The 17,304-nt window shown below is 54.4% G+C and overlaps 1 protein-coding gene across 1 annotated transcript in view; it reads left to right on the plus strand.

The window, feature by feature from the left end:
* Window positions 1-17,304, plus strand: part of DNAH17 (dynein axonemal heavy chain 17) — a 117,731-nt gene that overhangs the window by 77,274 nt on the left and 23,153 nt on the right. The window contains exons 55-68 of the mRNA XM_012802834.1: window positions 488-652; window positions 1,499-1,594; window positions 1,714-1,931; window positions 3,636-3,843; window positions 4,133-4,248; window positions 6,224-6,416; window positions 7,499-7,734; window positions 8,340-8,462; window positions 9,604-9,808; window positions 10,374-10,538; window positions 10,732-10,872; window positions 11,115-11,285; window positions 13,686-13,808; window positions 14,400-14,593. Of these exons, the coding sequence (XP_012658288.1) occupies window positions 488-652; window positions 1,499-1,594; window positions 1,714-1,931; window positions 3,636-3,843; window positions 4,133-4,248; window positions 6,224-6,416; window positions 7,499-7,734; window positions 8,340-8,462; window positions 9,604-9,808; window positions 10,374-10,538; window positions 10,732-10,872; window positions 11,115-11,285; window positions 13,686-13,808; window positions 14,400-14,593 (2,354 nt within the window). The remainder of the gene's footprint in view (window positions 1-487; window positions 653-1,498; window positions 1,595-1,713; window positions 1,932-3,635; window positions 3,844-4,132; window positions 4,249-6,223; window positions 6,417-7,498; window positions 7,735-8,339; window positions 8,463-9,603; window positions 9,809-10,373; window positions 10,539-10,731; window positions 10,873-11,114; window positions 11,286-13,685; window positions 13,809-14,399; window positions 14,594-17,304) is intronic.

Below are 17,304 nucleotides of genomic sequence, written 5' to 3' on the forward strand. Positions count from 1 at the left end.
GTTGCAGCCGTCATTGTTGTTTGGCGGGTCCGGGCTGGGGATTCGAACCCGCCACCTTAGGTGTACGTGGCTGGCGCCTTAGCCGGTTGAGCCACAGGCGCCGAGCCACACTGTATTGATTTTTAAGTGTCCTACCTGGCTTTAAATGTCTCTCCAAACAGTTGTGACCTCAGTTGTACACAAGCTGGGGCCCCACGCTCACTTCCAGGGGAGCCTTTGGACCCCAGTCCCTAGGCTTTCCCTGTTACTCTCCCACCAGCCCAGAACACACGTTGGCCTCCCAAACTCCTCAGCACTGTGACTCAGGTGGCATTTTTCTGTCTAGTCACCTGGCCTGCTGACCCCTCTGAGTGCCAGGAATGTGTCTGGTGTTCATGACCCTGTGCACAGTTGACACTTAATAAACACTTCCCTTAGAGTAATAATATTGAAAAGACTCTTGGGAAGGGCCTGCCATCCTGCCTGCCCTTGGCCCCTCCTATCCCAGGTGGATGACCTGAAGGCTAAGCTGGCGATTCAGGAGGCTGAGCTCAAGCAAAAGAATGAGAACGCAGACAAGCTGATCCAGGTGGTCGGTGTGGAGACAGAGAAGGTCAGCAAAGAGAAAGCCATCGCTGATGAGGAGGAAGTGAAGGTTGAGGTCATCAACAAGGTGGGCGCAGGCCCCGCAAGGCAGAGTTTCCCAACCCCCGGGACCCCAGAAGGAGGGCCTTTCCCTGGAGAAATGCCCCTTTGAGACTCCCAAAAGTGCTGCCCCCAGGCACAGCAGTGGAAGCGGCCCTCAGGCCCCAGCCAGCTCTGGGCATTTTAACCTGATGCCAGTGTCTGTAAGCATGTGGAGGGCTGAGAAGACCTCCTGGGGCCCTGGGGCTCAGACTTGCTGCTCCGGGACCTCCAGAGGTCAGGTTATCACTGGCCGGGGGCGGGGGATCCTTGCTGGTTCTGGTAGGCGGCCAAGGCTGAGAACCATGGCACAGGAGAAACGTCTCCATCACCCTGGGACCTGAAGGACCACAGTGTCGTTTGTTCCTCTGTTTCCCTGCCCTGTAGGGCTCTGTCCTCTGCCCATGTCTGGTGGGAGTTTAAACTCAGAGTGTCTGGTGACTAACTGCTCTCTCCAGAGCCAGTAGATAAATGAGCAGATAGATGAAAATGGCCTTATTTCTCACTCTCTGAGATGTACCATCTGGGGGACTACACGATGGTCCCACAGACATAAGCTCTCCAGGCCAAGGGTCTGGGTGGCCCCAGCCAGTAGGAGGAAGAATTCTCGTTCCAAGATCCCAGGGCTGGGCTGGGGGCAGAGGTGGGTTCCAGACACAGTAACCGAGCACACTCGAGGGGCTGTCAGTGAAGGTGCAGGCCCCCAGGTCAGCAGGACACGCAGCCCCATCTCGGAGCTCAGACCCACGGGGTCCTGGGCTGTGGGTGGGGACCTGGGCCTACCCCCTAAACACACACCCCCGGGGACAGACAAGCCTGTCTGGCTTCCTTGCAGAATGTCACTGAGAAACAAAAGGCTTGTGAGACAGACCTGGCCAAAGCAGAACCAGCCCTGCTGGCCGCACAGGAAGCGCTGGACACTCTGAACAAGGTACAGAGGGAATGGAAAGGACAGGGGAGTGGGGAGGACACGGCCTTCACTGTCGCTGTAAGGGGCTTTCTTAGGGTCACCCCTGAGGGCCTGTGCTAACTCCTGTCTGCTGTTTGCAGAACAATCTGACGGAGCTGAAGTCCTTTGGGTCCCCCCCGGATGCCGTGGTCAATGTTACGGCCGCCGTCATGATCCTGACGGCACCTGGGGGCAAGATCCCCAAGGACAAGAGCTGGAAGGCTGCGAAGATCATGATGGGCAAAGTAGACACCTTCTTGGACTCACTGAAGAAGTTCGACAAGGAGCACATCCCCGAGGCCTGCCTGAAAGCGTTTAAGTGAGTTGGCCTGATCAGGCGTGTGGGGCTCCCTCCAATTCCTTATCACATTAAGGCCCCACGAGGTCCAGAACCTTCTCCTAGGAGTACCAGCCCCTAGGCATGTGCTTGCTGGGATTTAGACAGGGTCTTGGGCTCAGTGAAGCAAGGTGGAGCCCCAAAGACGGGGGCTACCTTCTGGACGAACCTGGCTGCACTCGGCCAGGATGGGGTGTCCCAGGCTCCTGGGGCTCAGGATCTCGGAAGGCCCTCCCATCACAGCATCCAGGGCAAAAGCACACAGCTGACACGCAGTGGACAACATGGCAGCAGGACACCCTCAGACCATGCTGACACTCAATAAACACTTCCCTTAGAGATGTCGGTCCATGATAGAGGCCAGCTAGGTCTATGGCAGCTGGCTGCATACATGGGTGCCCCACACAGATATGCATGGATGCGATGTGTGCGTGCACATATGGGGTGCTCACGTGTCCACACGCACACAGTGAGGCTCTGTCGGACCCCTTTCCGCCTTCCCACCAGACTACAAAGGTCCTGTATCTGGGAGGTTTCCTCATAGGGCCGGAGGGGACTCCCTCGGGGGAGGGCCGTGGCCCGGGGGAAAAGGTGTCACAAGGATTCCACTTTTTACCCACAGTGTCACGAGGCCTCCCCTCTGTAAGTGCTCCAGGCCCATCTCCCACCGCATGGGCTCCCTGCTGCCATCCCTGGGCAGCCCAATTTCAGGGTCCCCAACCCCCATTGAGGAAGAAGGTCACACCCTCTGAGCCCAGGGACCAAAGCTGGGGCCCCAGGAGGTCCCAGCTCTGCCAGGGAGAAAGAAGGTTGGACTATGAGAGACATTTGGCAGGCACAGAATGGTGTCAAGTATGAGAGAAGAAACCAGGAAAGGCTTCCAGACCCCTGGGGGGCCACTGTCAGCATCTGGTGTATTTATTTTCAGTCTTTTTCCTAAAAGTTTTTTTCATCATTGAAATAACTGTAAATACACAATTATTTGTTCTTTTATTTTTCATGTAACATTGACAGAAACTACTTTTCCCACGTGGACGTAGCTCTTTGGCCGGCCCTGTCCTACGGTCCCATCTGCCTGGGGGAACCGTAGCATACAGAACTTCCCGCCTTGCTGAGCATTTAGGCTGTTCCTGTTTTGTATTATAAATGACACCTTGATGAGTGCCTTCTTCTTGTCCCCCAGCTGCCACCATCCCACACTGCTTGGTGCATGTTTAGAGGGTGCAAACTCATTCTAATAGTAAATAAACAGGGTATGGCACAGACCAAAGTGAGAAGCAACAGCTGCTCCCCAACCTGAACTGAAATTGCTTTTCAACTAACATCTTGAGTTATCCATTCTGTTTTCTTTCTGCAGACCAGTTTAACCTATTTAACAATGTTGTCATCATTTTTAACATACTAGTTTCCAAAGAGTCTAAACGACTCGGATGGGCATTCTTCTCAGTCACTGTAGCATTCCCCCCCAAGAGGCACCCCTGCCACACCAGCTCCCCACCATAACCTTGTCATTTTAGTCTCCGGGTGCCCATCCTGGGAAATGGGGTGGTGCCGCCAGGGCAGCGGGAGGAACAGAGTGGACCACTGCCCCATCAGAGCTGTGGGGGACACACTCAGCCTCTCTGGGCACGCTTCCCCAGGGTAAGGCAGGGTAACAGCTCTGGCTGTCTGGTGTTCCCCTGCCAGGCCATACCAAGGCAACCCAACCTTCGACCCTGAGTTCATCCGCTCCAAGTCCACGGCCGCTGCAGGCCTGTGCTCCTGGTGCATCAACATCGTCCGCTTCTATGAGGTCTACTGCGATGTGGCCCCCAAGAGGCAGGCCCTGGAGGAGGCTAATGCGGAGCTGGCAGAGGCGCAGGAGAAGCTGTCCCGGATCAAAAACAAGATTGCCGTAAGCGCGGTCTCCGTCTCCACCACTTGCTCATGCTGCCAATCAATATTCCCGTTTAAAGTGGGCTGGCACGGGCCATGCCGTGAATTATTAAGCAGCACGAGAGAACGCAGGCAGAGGAAAGGCCAGGTCACTCGAGGGCCACTTGGCCTCCTTGGCCCCCACCCTTCCAGGGCTCCTGCTCTTCCTGGGTGGCCTGTGCTCACCCCTCATTCCCCACCAGTGGCAGGGTGGGTGCTGGGAGAGCCTGGTACTGATATCCCAGGACCTTTCCAACTTGTCTCCCCAGGAACTCAACGCCAACCTGAACAACCTGACGTCGGCCTTTGAGAAAGCGACAGCTGAGAAAATCAAATGTCAGCAAGAGGCTGATGCCACAAACAGGGTCATCTCCCTGGCTAACAGGTAGGGCTCCTCCCCCACCCTCTCTCCTGCCTCTTGGACTCCCTGGAAGGTACAAGCCCACACTGCAGCCTCCAGAGGAGGAGGAAGGAGTCACACTGCAGCTTCACTTTTTGAGCTTAAACCTTGTCTCCTGTGCACTCAGACACGCGCAGGGAACGCAGCCTCCCTGAACAACCCAGACCTGCCCAGGACAGCATGTCCCAAGGGGCTTAACCCAGGGCAGCACTTGGAGACAACCCACTGTCAGCCACAACATGGCATGGGGTGCAGGCTCCCAGGTCACTGCACACCAGTGCACGCCGTGTCTCTCAGGGTTTGGGGTCCAGTGCAGTGCTGCCTGCTAAGAGTAAAATGTAGCCCACGTCTGCCATTTTAACTCTTTTAGTTGCAAGAGTTCTCTTCCAGTGTACTCTTCCAGCAGCCAGTTTTAAAAAGTACAAAAAAACAGGTAAAATTAATTTTTTTTTTGAGACAGAGTCCCCCCGTAGAGTCCCGTGACATCACAGCTCACAGCAACTGAGCAAACTCCTGGGCTCAACCCATCCTCTTGCCTCAGCCTCCCAAGTAGCTGGGACTACAGGCACCCGCCACAACGCCCAGCTAGTTTTCTATTTTTAGTAGAGATGTGAGTAGGTCTCACTCTTATTCAGATTGGTCTCGATCACACAATCCACATGCCTCAGCCTCTCGGAGTGCTGGAATTACAAGTGTGAGCCACCATACCAGGCCTGAAATTAATTTTAATTATATATCTTAGCCCCAAATAGCCAAAAGAGTATCATTCAACATCTGATCAAGATAAAAATTATCAGTCAGATACTTTACACCAGGCGTCCTCAAACTATGGCCCGCAGGCCACACGCAGCCCACCTAGGACATTAATCCGGCCCGCTGGGTGTTTTTGCCGCCACTGCCTGTCCTGCTTAGTAGCCTACTAGTCCCGGAGCCCGCAGTCCGGCCCTCCAACGCTCTGAGGGACAGTGAACTGGCCCCCTGTTTAAAAAGTTTGAGGACCCCTGCTTTTACATCTTGTTCTCACAGTGAGCCCCTGAGACTGAATCTCAGTGCACCGTGGCCCCTGCCCAGGGGCCCTGGGGGGCTCGAGGCTGCGGAAGCTTTGGAACCTCCCTTTCCCATTCCCACAAGTGTGTGCCGGGGCCTTGGCAGGGCGCCAGGCAGAGTCAGTCCAAGGGCCCAGCTGGCTGTATCTCTTCCTCCCCTGTGGGTTGGCCACCACTAATTAGTCAGTGGTCAACACAATGTAGGAACCCCAGGAGAGGCCCCAGCTGCCTGAGCCTGGCCCCCAGGGTGGTGTGCAGGCCCCTCTGGTATGGGCCTGAGGGATTTAACCTCACGTGCCAAGAAAAGCAACATGGCCTCTAGGCCGTGGACAAGCCAGGGCTGCTCAGGTGGACCTCAGTGGGCCGAACTGGGCAACCTGGACTTTCAACAAATACATCGGTGCTTTCAGACTCAGCGTGTGCCATGTAGGTCAGGGACAGTCCTCAAGCTGGCGGCCGGAGCAGCACAGTGCACACCCTGAAGTCCCCACTCTTTGCAGGACCGGGGCCTCTGCATGCACGTCATCCTGGGGGCACCATGGTCCCCTCGTGTGCTCCAGCACCTGCTGGCCAGGCACGTGCTCAGTGGTGTCCAGGCAGCGGCATCAGCATGGGGGGAAGGGTGCCATACCGCCAGCAGAGATGGGGTGTCATCAACACACATGCACACATGACCTGGGAATGCCATGTTCCCAAGGGCCTCCAAAATCATTATTTTGTTTCTCCAAAGCTCCCCCAAAGCATTTTTTTCACCATTGAGCCACTGAGCCAAGTATAAGTGTGAAACTCTGAAGATCCAGAGAAGCTCTTAAATGACTTCAAGAAACTCTGAAGTCATTTAAAGGTGGAGGACTGGTCTCGTCTGATCCCCTCACTGGGCAAATGTACTTTATCTCCTCCTGTTCCCGTTCCAGGCTGGTGGGAGGATTAGCCTCAGAGAACGTCCGCTGGGCTGAATCGGTGGAGAACTTCAAAAAGCAGGGCATCACGCTGTGCGGGGACGTCCTGCTCATCTCCGCCTTCGTCTCCTACGTGGGCTACTTCACTAAGAAATACCGAAATGAGCTGATGGAGAAATTCTGGATCCCTTATATCAATCAGTTAAAGGTACGAAGTGCAGACCCAACCAGACAGCACCTGGCTGAGGTTCCACCGGCCCATGCGGGGTTTGGAAACTAGTTCAGCTACTGACGTTGAGGTCCCTCCTCCCCAAGGAACAGAACAGAGCTGCTCCGTCTACAGCAAGGTAAATGGCCTCTTCACTCAGGCCACCAGCCAGTCCACCTCTAATTGCAGCAGAGCCACAGAACCACAGCAGTGAGACGGGCTGTGTGGATGTGGGGAGCTGATGCTGCCAGGTGGGGGCGCTGCTCCTAGTTCCTCACGGGGCAATGGATGGCAAGGGAAGAACTAGGACTTTATGGGGGAGAGCAGCCTTTCCTGGGTGCAGACATGGCCAAGTCCAAAACCATACCACAAACAACCAGTCCCAAAAGTGGCATCAAGAAACCTAATCACATGGCTCAGTGCCTGTGGCTCAAGCGGCTAAGGCACCGGCCACATACACCTGAGCTGGCGGGTCTGAATCCAGCCTGGGCCTGCCAAACAACAATGACAGCTGCAACCAAAAAATAGCCAGCCATTATGGAGGATGCTGATAGTCCCAGCTACTTGGGAGGCGGAGGCAGGAGAATTGCTTGAGCCCAAGAGTTAGAGGTTGCTGTGAGCTGTGATGCCACGGCACTCTACTCAGGGGGACAGCTTGAGGCTCTATCTCAAAACAAACAAACAAACAAACCAAGATCCCGAAAGGTGCCAGCCGCAAACACAGTCGACTTGCCTGTGTTGCCCACCCCCAGCTTGGGAAGCGAGCTTGTGCACATATTGCCAAGGGTCTCAGGATCCGCCGGCCAAAGGCCAAAGCCAAGGCTCAAACCAAGGCCCAATCTGCGGCTTCATCTGCAGCTCTAGCTTCAGTTCCAGCTCAGGCTCCCAAAGGTGCCCAGGCCCCCACGAAGGCTCCAGAGTAGAGGCATCTGTCTACCATCCTGAGGACAAAAGGACTGGTGTGACTTCTGTCTGCATGGGGCTGGGGTGTTTGTACAAGTAAACCTGAGGCAGAAAAAAAACCCACAGCAGCAATAGTGGGGTGGGGGGCTGTTTCTAAGAAAGCTTGCCTTTCCTCACAGGTCCCCATCCCAATCACCGAAGGCCTAGACCCCTTGAGCCTGCTGACCGACGATGCGGATGTGGCCTCTTGGAACAACCAGGGCCTCCCCAGCGACCGCATGTCCACTGAGAACGCCACCATCCTGTGCAACACAGAGCGCTGGCCCCTGATCGTGGACGCCCAGCTTCAAGGAATCAAGTGGATCAAAAACAAATATGGGAACGAACTGAAAGCCATCCGCCTGGGACAGAAGAGGTGCGTGAGGCTGCACGGCCTGGCTTAAAGCAGCTGCCCACCCTAGACTTGGAAACATGCCCTGAGCACTTCACACTTGTTAAATGGCAGGGCGTATCTTTAACTGCAAGCACAGCTCACAGGTTTAAATATCTGACCCTGGGAAACAGTACCAGTAGTAAAAATTAAACTTACCCCCCCAACACACTTATTACCTGTTGCTCCTGCAGGGAAGACCAGGCCCAGGCTCACGGCCCAGGTGTGCGTGCGGCTCGGCGCTCACAGGCTGGGAGGCCGTAGGGCGGCTGTCTGCCTGGGTCCTGTGTAGTTTGTTTTCTTGTCACATGTGTGAAACAAGGATGGCACGTGTGACGAGATTCCCTGGCGGCACGGGAAACGAGAGGCCAGGCGGACGTGAGAGTGTTTGGGAAGCAGCTCAGGGCTGCTCCCATTTTCATCTCCATGCCCAGCAGACCACGGGGGTCCTTACAAAGAAGCCCTTAGCTCTTTTCAAGAAAGTGGGAGCTGTTCAGGCAACAGCTCGGGGCTCTCGAGCCAGGGCTGCCATGAGGCCCGCCGGCCCGCACTAGGCCCTCTCAGTAAGTGGCTCCTCACTGTCCCCACAGCTACCTGGACATCATTGAGCGGGCCATTTCAGAAGGGGATACCCTGCTCATCGAGAACATCGGCGAGACCGTGGAGCCCGTGCTGGATCCCTTACTGGGCAGGAACACAATCAAGAAGGGAAAGTGAGTAGTGGTCTCCACCTCTGAGGGTGAATCTGGCTAAATACAGTCAGTGGGGAGAACCTCAGATGTGTTCAGGGAGAAAGGCCCAGAATCGCCTTCTCTGCCCTGGGGAGCAGCAGCCTTGACAAAGTGCTGACAGGTGTGAAGGTGAGACGGGGCGTGGGAGACGGCGGGGGGCAGGCACCTCCAGACAGTACTCCTTTTTGTCCTTGTGCATTTTGCCAATCCCAGTACATTACCTTTTTAAAATTCAGATGAAATTCCCGCAATGTGAAATTAAGAACGCTAAGTGTTCCACACAGGAGCATTTGGTACACTCACGGAGTCCTGCTGCGAGATCCCACCCACTAAGCACAGCCCTCGCCCTCCCTCCCGGTCCCTGGCAGCCTCAGGTGAACAGACTGCGCAGGATGGGCCGCGCTACGTCTGGCTTTTTGCACTTCCCACAGAGCTTTTGAGGCTCACACACGTGGCAGCAGTTGCCATCACATCATTCGTTTTTATGGCAGAATAATGTCCCATTGTACAGCTGCACCATGTCTTGTCTCTCGTCAGCTGATATAATGAGCTGATGTAATTTACTGCATAATATACAAAGAGTTAACTAAAAATGGAAGGTCAGAGTGGGCAGACGCCACCTGTGGGTGCTGACAGGAAGGCAGGGACCCAGAGCAGAGGCGGCAAGTGAACAAGCTGGTGTCCCAGGCCCTGAGCAGGGCAGGATGAGTGCAGGTGCCCAGGGCTGAGGTCAGGCAGGGACCCCCAAAGTCAGCCTAACCAGAAACCAGGGAGAGCACAGCCAGGACCCAGAGACAAGGGATGCCCCATGGCAGAGCAGGAGAACTGGGGTTCCACCTGGGGGACTTCCTGGTGGTGTGAGCACGTCTGCCCAGGCTCCCAGGTGAACTCAGCGTGGTAAGACCAAACTGCCCAGAGGCAAGGACAGAAGACTTTTCAAGAAGGACGTTCGTCAGGGGCTAGAGAGGAGGGACAGACAGGAGAGCCACCATGTCTTCCAGTGACCAGGAGCTTCAAGACAGTAGCTTGGCCTAGAACTGCCCTGAGCGGGGGCCAAACTGCCTGTGTTACGTGTCTGTTGCTGGGCCAGCAAAGCCCCTCTAATCCGGTCCCCACTACTCAGGTACATTAAGATTGGGGACAAGGAGGTGGAGTACCACCACAACTTCCGCCTGATCCTGCACACCAAGTACTTCAACCCACACTACAAGCCGGAGATGCAGGCACAGTGCACCCTCATCAACTTCCTGGTCACCAGGGACGGCCTCGAGGACCAGCTCTTGGCTGCTGTGGTGGCCAAAGAGCGCCCAGATCTAGAACAGCTGAAGGTAACAATGTTGGGTCACCCAGAAGGCGGGGCCCGTGAGGCAGAGGGGGCCGGGCCTTGGTGAAAGTCCCGGGAGCAGTTGTCAGCCCCGTGGTCTTGTGGCTTCCCTCTGAGGTGTGCCTGAGCTTGTCCTACTGAGTCACACCTTCTCATGCACAGAATGGATCACTTCTTCTCCACTGTCTCCTCATCCAGCTCCCAAATTTAATTCTAAACAAATGACCATCTGAACAGCAGTCACAGAGGGTTTCAGAGACTCTAAGCTCCAAAGTGCTGCCCCATGAGAGAGTCTAGCTGAGAGCAGATGAACCGGCCACATCCCTGGCTCTGTCTTGGCCAGACATGTGGGCTCAGAGGAGGACGCCCAGGCCCATCTGCCTCCTCATCCTTCCCCACAGTCTCCATGACAAGAAGCCAGGAGGCAGGGCGCAGGGCCCCCCCCACACTCTGGGGGCTCCTGCCGCTTCCTGCTGGGCTTGGCATTGCTTCTCCCATTAGGTTCCACAGCCATGGCCAAGCCAAGCCACAGCCAGGCCACGCAGCCACTGACTCTGCTTCCCCCGCAGGCAAACCTCACCAAGTCTCAAAATGAATTTAAGATTGTTCTGAAAGAGCTGGAAGACTCTCTCCTGGCCCGTCTGTCAGCTGCGTCGGGGAACTTTCTGGGTGACACTGCCTTGGTGGAGAATCTGGAGACCACCAAACACACGGCCAGCGAGATTGAGGAGAAGGTAAGATGCTGAGGCTACACCCTCAAGACCCAAGAGGAGCACAGGGAGGTGGGCAGCAGGGCCAAGGGTGTGGGCTCCCCCAGCACCCGCCGTCTGTTGAGAGCCCCCTGTGGCGGGGGCTCACCTGGGGCCCACCTGCACATGGCCTCGTCCACCTGCTGGCCTCATGCACTCCCCTTTTGTTTCTTTTAAGGTGCAAGAAGCAAAGATCACAGAAGTTAAGATCAATGAGGCGAGAGAGAGCTACCGTCCTGCTGCAGAGAGGGCGTCGCTGCTGTACTTCATCCTCAACGACCTCAACAAGATCAACCCCATCTACCAGTTCTCGCTCAAGGTGGGCTGCTGTCTGGGCTCTGGACTTGGGCCTGGTGCCCACAGAGCCATCGGGCAGCACCAGGCCAAGGCTGCAGACAGGGACAAGGAGGCCAGGGTTCCAGATCATACCAGCTCCCCTGGGGAGGGTCCCTGCACCCTGCCGTTCCCCGATTCCCCAGACAATACCCCTACCCCCGCAATCAAAACCAGCCAGAGGCCACCACAGGTCAGGCAGTGGCAGCTTGGTGGCCACTTCTCCAGGCCTTCAACGTGGTGTTTGAGAAAGCTATCCAGAAGACGGCTCCCGCCGACGAGGTGAAGCAGCGTGTGATCAACCTGACGGACGAGATCACCTACTCGGTCTACATGTACACCGCCCGGGGGCTCTTCGAGCGAGACAAACTCATTTTTCTGGCACAAGTTACATTTCAGGTAACGTCCAGCCTGGATATTCAAAGTCTGGTCCATGGCCTGATGGTGCCAGTGTCCCCAAGAGCTCGTTGGAAATGCAGACTCTCAGGCCTCACTCAGACCTGGAGAGCCCAGATCTGCATTTCAACAACACTCCAGACAAACTTCGGAGTGTGAGGTGCCTGCCCTGGAGCAGGCCACGTGAGGGGAGCAGGCAGGGGCTTCAGTGGCAGCTACTGCCAGAGGGCGTCAGTGAAAGAGAATTTTACAAAGAAATGCGACGTTTCAGTTGTGCTGAGTAATGAATCCTGCATTTATGCCTCACCTACTGTGCATGCTGAGAAATATTTCCCGTGCAGTAAACACATCAGTGAACCAACATCCCTCCTTGATTATACAGTTCTGCTGGAGCATTTAGAGCTGTGTTCCATCAGCTTGATTAAACAGCCTGTCTCAGTCTGTTTTGTGCTGCTGTAACAAAATTCCTAAAACTGGGCCATTTATAGGCAATAGGAACGGATTTGTCGTGGTTCTGGAGGCTGGGAAACCCCACATCAAAGTGCAGGCATCTGGTGAGGGCCTTCCTGCTGCAGCATCCGTGGGGGAAGGCCAGAGGGTGAGAGAGAGCACAAGAGGGGCCCCGCACCCCATCTTACAACAAATCCTTCCACTCTGCTATCCCAGACTAATCACGAATCCTCAGGCCCCACATTCCAGCACTGCTGGCATGTCTGACACATGGTTTCTGAAGGAAACATTCAGAGCGCAGCTCAGCCTTCTGCAATGCTGTTCACTAGTATGGCTGGAAATGCTCTGGAACTAATGTAAACTTGGCTTTCAATCCAAACACCAACTTTTGTGGGTTTGTTTTTTAAAACAAGAGTCTCACTCTGTCACCCTGGGTAGAGTGTGGTAGCATCATAGCTCACAGCAACCTCAAACTCCTGGACTTGAGCAATCATCTTGCCTCAGCCTCCCGAGAAGCTAGGACTACAGGTGCCCGTCACAACACCCGGCTAGTTGTTCTATTTTTAGTGGAGATAGGGTTTCACTCTTGCTCAGACTGGTCTGGAACTCCTGAGTTTAGGCGGTCCACCTGGCTCAGCCTCCCAGACTGCTGGGATTACAGGGGTGAGCCACCGTACCCGTCCCCAAACTCCAACTTTGAATCAATGCAGTCCAAATTAAGGACGTTTCCTTCACATCTGAATCTCTGGGTCACAGAAGTGCCTGATGGGTTCTTCTTCCTGCTGAGAAGACTTCCTCAGGAATCCCTGTAATCTTCCAGGGAAGAAAGCATTGTTTTCAGGCCCAGAGAACATATGATATGATCAAAAGAAAAAGTCTGACTCTGGGCACTTGACTGAGGCATGGCAGTGCCTGTCAGCCCATCTGGACAGAGGGCGCCTTGCTAGCTGCCCAGCACAGCTAGCCCTGCCTGCTGGAGGTCCAGAGAGTGGCATGCACACGTACAAGAGGGCATAGCATGACCTGGCACTCCACTCCTGGGGATGTACCCAGAATACACAAAACAGGTGTCCAGACAGACTCTGGCAAACCAACATTCACAGCAGCTTCATTCCCAATAGCCTAGGCCTCGTAAGGCCAAAACAACCCATCTGTCTGTTCACGGATGTACAGGGAACACAATGGGGCATCACTTGGCCTTAGAAAGGGATGAACTTCAGACACAAGGAGGAACCGCAGAACGCCTGATAAGTGGCAGCAGCCAGATGCAGCAGGCACACAGCACATGGGTCTATTTATACAAAATGTCCAGAAGAGCAAATCCACGGAGACAGCAGAGGAGTGGCTGTCAGGGCCTGGGGGCCGGGGCGCTTAGTGGAGGGGGTCTCCCTTCTGGGTAGTGAGAAAGTTCTAGAGCTAAAGAGGTGGTGGTCACACACCATTGTGAATGTGTGAACTGCCACTGAATTACAGACTTTAATATGATAAAGTGGTAAACTACATGTTAGACAAAGTGAACACAAAGCTTTGCCCCAACCCAGAAGGGCAAGACAGCTTGTCCACGGAGAGCAAGGACTGTAAGCTCCCTGGCAGCTGGCAGCCAGCGGGCTCACGTCAAGAGCTGCTGACTGCGGCTCGGCGCCTATAGCTCAACCGGCTAAGGCGCCAGCCACGTACACCTAAGGTGGCGGGTTCGAATCCCCAGCCCGGACCCGCCAAACAACAATGATGGCTGCAACCAAAAAATAGCCGGGCGTTGTGGCGGGCACCTGTGGTCCCAGCTACTTGGGAGGCTGAGGCAGGAGACTCGCTTGAGCCCAGGAGTTGGAGGTTGCTGTGAGCTGTAATGCCACGGCACTCTACCCAGGGGGACAGCTTGAGGCTCTGTCTCAAAAAAAAAAAAAAAAGAGCTGCTGACTGCCAGTGTTGAGTGTGTGTCCCTCCTGCCCTCAGGTCTTATCCATGAAGAAAGAGCTGAACCCAGTGGAGCTGGACTTCCTCCTACGGTTCCCTTTTAAGGCTGGCGTCGTGTCGCCGGTGGACTTCCTACAGAACCAAGGCTGGGGTGGGATCAAGGTCCGGCTTCAGACTTTGAATACCATGTACTTTATTTCTGGCTGATGCTGAGGATGTTTACAAGGCCAGGTTACAAGGCGCCACAGGCCCCTAAAACTCAGCAAAAAACGAGGAGGTCCCAGAGACAGGGACAGGGACTAGGATGGGCAGGCAGTCAGCTCACAGGTAGCTCTGCTTTGCTATGCAATTGTGGCATGTGTTAGGTCCCCTGGGGCCTGCATACAATTAGCTCCCAGTCCCCTCCTTCTTGCAGGGGACCTCTCCTTCCAGGGCCAGCCAAGTGCACAGTGTAAACGCTATTCCTTAGGTTCCTGGACACATACAGCCAGGGACCCTCCAGTTTCAAGGGCTCCCTTTAGAAAGATCTGAAGAGGGTAGTTCCCTGCGACAGAGACCACTGTCTCTGGTCCCGTTTCCAGAGACCCCTAGAGAAGCAGCCGCTAGTCCCTTCCAGTGCCCCACAGATGGGAAGCCAGGTCACGTCATTAAATCAGATTCCTCCCAAGGAGGCTCCCAGCCACTGTCCCAGGCTGCCAGAGGCAGACAAATAGGACATGGTTTCAGTGACAGGGACACTGTGTCTGCCCACAGGCCCTCTCAGAGATGGACGAGTTCAAAAACTTGGATAGTGACATCGAAGGATCCGCCAAGCGGTGGAAAAAGCTGGTGGAGTCAGAAGCCCCAGAAAAGGAGATTTTCCCAAAGGAGTGGAAGAACAAGACGGCCCTGCAGAAGCTGTGCATGGTGCGCTGCATGCGGCCTGACCGCATGACCTATGCCGTCAAGTGAGTGCCGGGCGCCCACGGACAGCGCAGGGGTGGGCGGACGGTCAGACGCCTGCACCAAGTCGGGGCCCCTCAGACACCCTGCACTGGGTCAGGCCTAACTCATTCTGGCCCCCCTTTCACAGAGCAAGGAAGCAAGGCTCAGACAAGCTACATCACCACGTAGTTCCTTGGGGCAGTCGGGACCCCACCCCTCTGCTGACTCCAGTCCTGATTCTCCTTAACCCTTAGCCTCTGAGTGTGGTCGGCACACCCCTCCCTCCCTGCCAGCCTGAGTAAGGAGGGCCCTGCGGTACACAACAGGAAAATGAGGCTCCCACATGAGCTTCCTAGGGTTAAAATCTAAGTGTGGACACTGATGTCTACAATGGCTCTACAAGCCAGGTCCTTTCAGGAAGTTCTCAGGAGAAAACAATGGCAAAACCATCAACACCTGGGCACTTGGAGCCCCTCAGTGGCAGGATTCAAAGTCAGTCTCCTATGGGTGTCAGTTTTGGCTACTTTGCAAGGGTTCCAATCTCATGAGCAATTTCTCTAGACCTGAAACCCCTCCACATGTGCAGTCTGACCAGCTCACGGTCCTCTCGGAGCATCTGCGACTTGTTGGCTTCTTTCCTGAGAGCAGCCAAATTTCCCCATTCCTCTCCCCTGCCCCACAAAGCCCAGGCCTCACTCACATCACACACACTGGCCATTCAGACTTTTCTGTTTTGCTTTGTTTTCCGTGGATCTTGAAGGAAAGGACCTGGGGGGAGGGGCAATGAATGAAACCAGAAGTCACTGTGATGTGACCCAGGAGAGTAGTGCTGGCCAGGGTGGCGGGGGGAGGCACCCTGGACTGACTCGGTGCTGGAAGACAGGTGGTGATGCTTGGGCAAGGCCAAGGTGAAGGCACATCCACCTGCCTGAGACAGCTGGGCATGTTTGGGTCGCAAGACTCAACGTGCATCAGAGGACTCATCTGAAGATGAGACGGCCTCCCTGTCTCCTGAGCTAGCAGGTGTGACAGCATATTGGTGACCTAAAATAAGAAAACAGCCACCAACTGCAGATGCTCTAGTGCACATTCCAGGGGCCTGGGTGATCCCAAGGACCAGGGGAGCTCAGCCCACGTTCCTCAGCTCTGAAACACCCAACATTTCTAAGATACTGTGGAAAGCAGAATGATCACTCTAACCACACAGGGAGAGTATAGCTTTAAAGCAAGAAAATTCAAATAGCAAATAATAGTAGCAACTGACATCGACTAAGCCTGCCCCATGTGCCAGGTGTGCTAGCAGAGCACCTATGCTAGCCCGTGCTCGTCCAGCAACCCCAGGAGCTACAGCCAGGAGAGGAGCTCGCCTGCCCAAGGTGGAGGGTGAGCTGACAGTCTCTCCAAAACAACAACAACAAAACCACACATGGGGGGCAGAGCAAGATGGCAGACCAAAAGGATCGTGCAGCTGAGCTCTCCTAGAACAATTGGGGAAAAAGAAAACCCAGCCATACCTGTTGTAGGGACCTTACCCAGAGTCAGGGAGAACAGCAAGGGAGCACAGTGAGGAGGTGGAGAGCTGGATACCACGTATGATCCAGAGCAGAGGGAATCTGATGAATTAAACAAGTGACTGTGACTGGCTGGAATCAGCGCCTGCCATGGAGGTCCAGGATGGGAGGAAGTTTTCAGTTTTGGGGAGAAACTGCATGTTGAGTGGAAAGCTTGGAAGAGTGGGCAGACTTGAACAGTGTACATCAACCAGATTTGAATGTTAGCTGGAGTGAATTTGCCATAGGTTTCGTGGCTGGTGAGGCAGCCATACTGAGAAGGTCCCTGTTTATTTGGTGATGAGGAAGAGTTTGGCTTTGCTGAGGCTGAGACTGTTTCAAGATCTAAGCTCTGGCTCCTGCCTGTGGCTCAAGTGGCTAGGGCGCCAGCCACATACACCTAAGGTGGCAAGTTCGAATCCAGCTGGGCCTGCCAAATAACAATGACAGCTGCAACCAAAAAAAATAGCCGGGTGTTGTGGCGAGCGCCTGTGGTCCCAGCTATTTGGGAGGCTGAGACAAGAGAATTGCTTAAGCCCAAGAGTTGGGAGGTTGCTGTGAGCTGTAATGCCACAGCACTCCACTGAGGGCAACAAAGTGAGACTTTGTCTCAAAAAAAAAAAGAAGAAGAAGGAGACAATCAGGGAATGTAAAGATGCAATAGAAAGTAAAAATATATATGTATAGGTTAGACCATGGAGAAGAAAGAACCTTAGAGCAGAGGATAAAGTTTTCAAGTTAACCCAGGAAGTTAAAGAAGCAGAAAAGAAGAGAGAGAAAGCAGAACAGGTGCTTAGAGAACCAAAACACTCCATGAAGCATTCAAACATACAAATAATAGGAATTCCTGAAGGGAAAGAAGATTGTCCCAAAGAAATGGAAGCTCTACTGGGGACCATAATAAGGGAAAACTTCCCAAGTTTTACTAAAGACCCTGACACACTCCCTTCAGATGGACATCGAACCCCAGGTCATCTTAACTCAAACAGAGCCTCCGAGACACATTGTAATGAACCTGTCCAAAGTCAAGATGAATGAAAAAATTCTGCAAGCAGCTAGGAGTAAGCACCAACTGACCTACAGAAGCAGAGGCAGAGCCATTAGGATGACAGCAGACTTTTCAACTGAAATCTTCCAAGCCAGAAGAGCATGGTCATCCATCTTCAACATTCTTTTTTTTTTTT

This window comes from Otolemur garnettii, unplaced genomic scaffold, assembly GCF_000181295.1.
Source record: "Otolemur garnettii isolate 467f Iridium unplaced genomic scaffold, OtoGar3 scaffold00018, whole genome shotgun sequence".
In the NCBI taxonomy this organism is placed as follows: domain Eukaryota; kingdom Metazoa; phylum Chordata; class Mammalia; order Primates; family Galagidae; genus Otolemur; species Otolemur garnettii.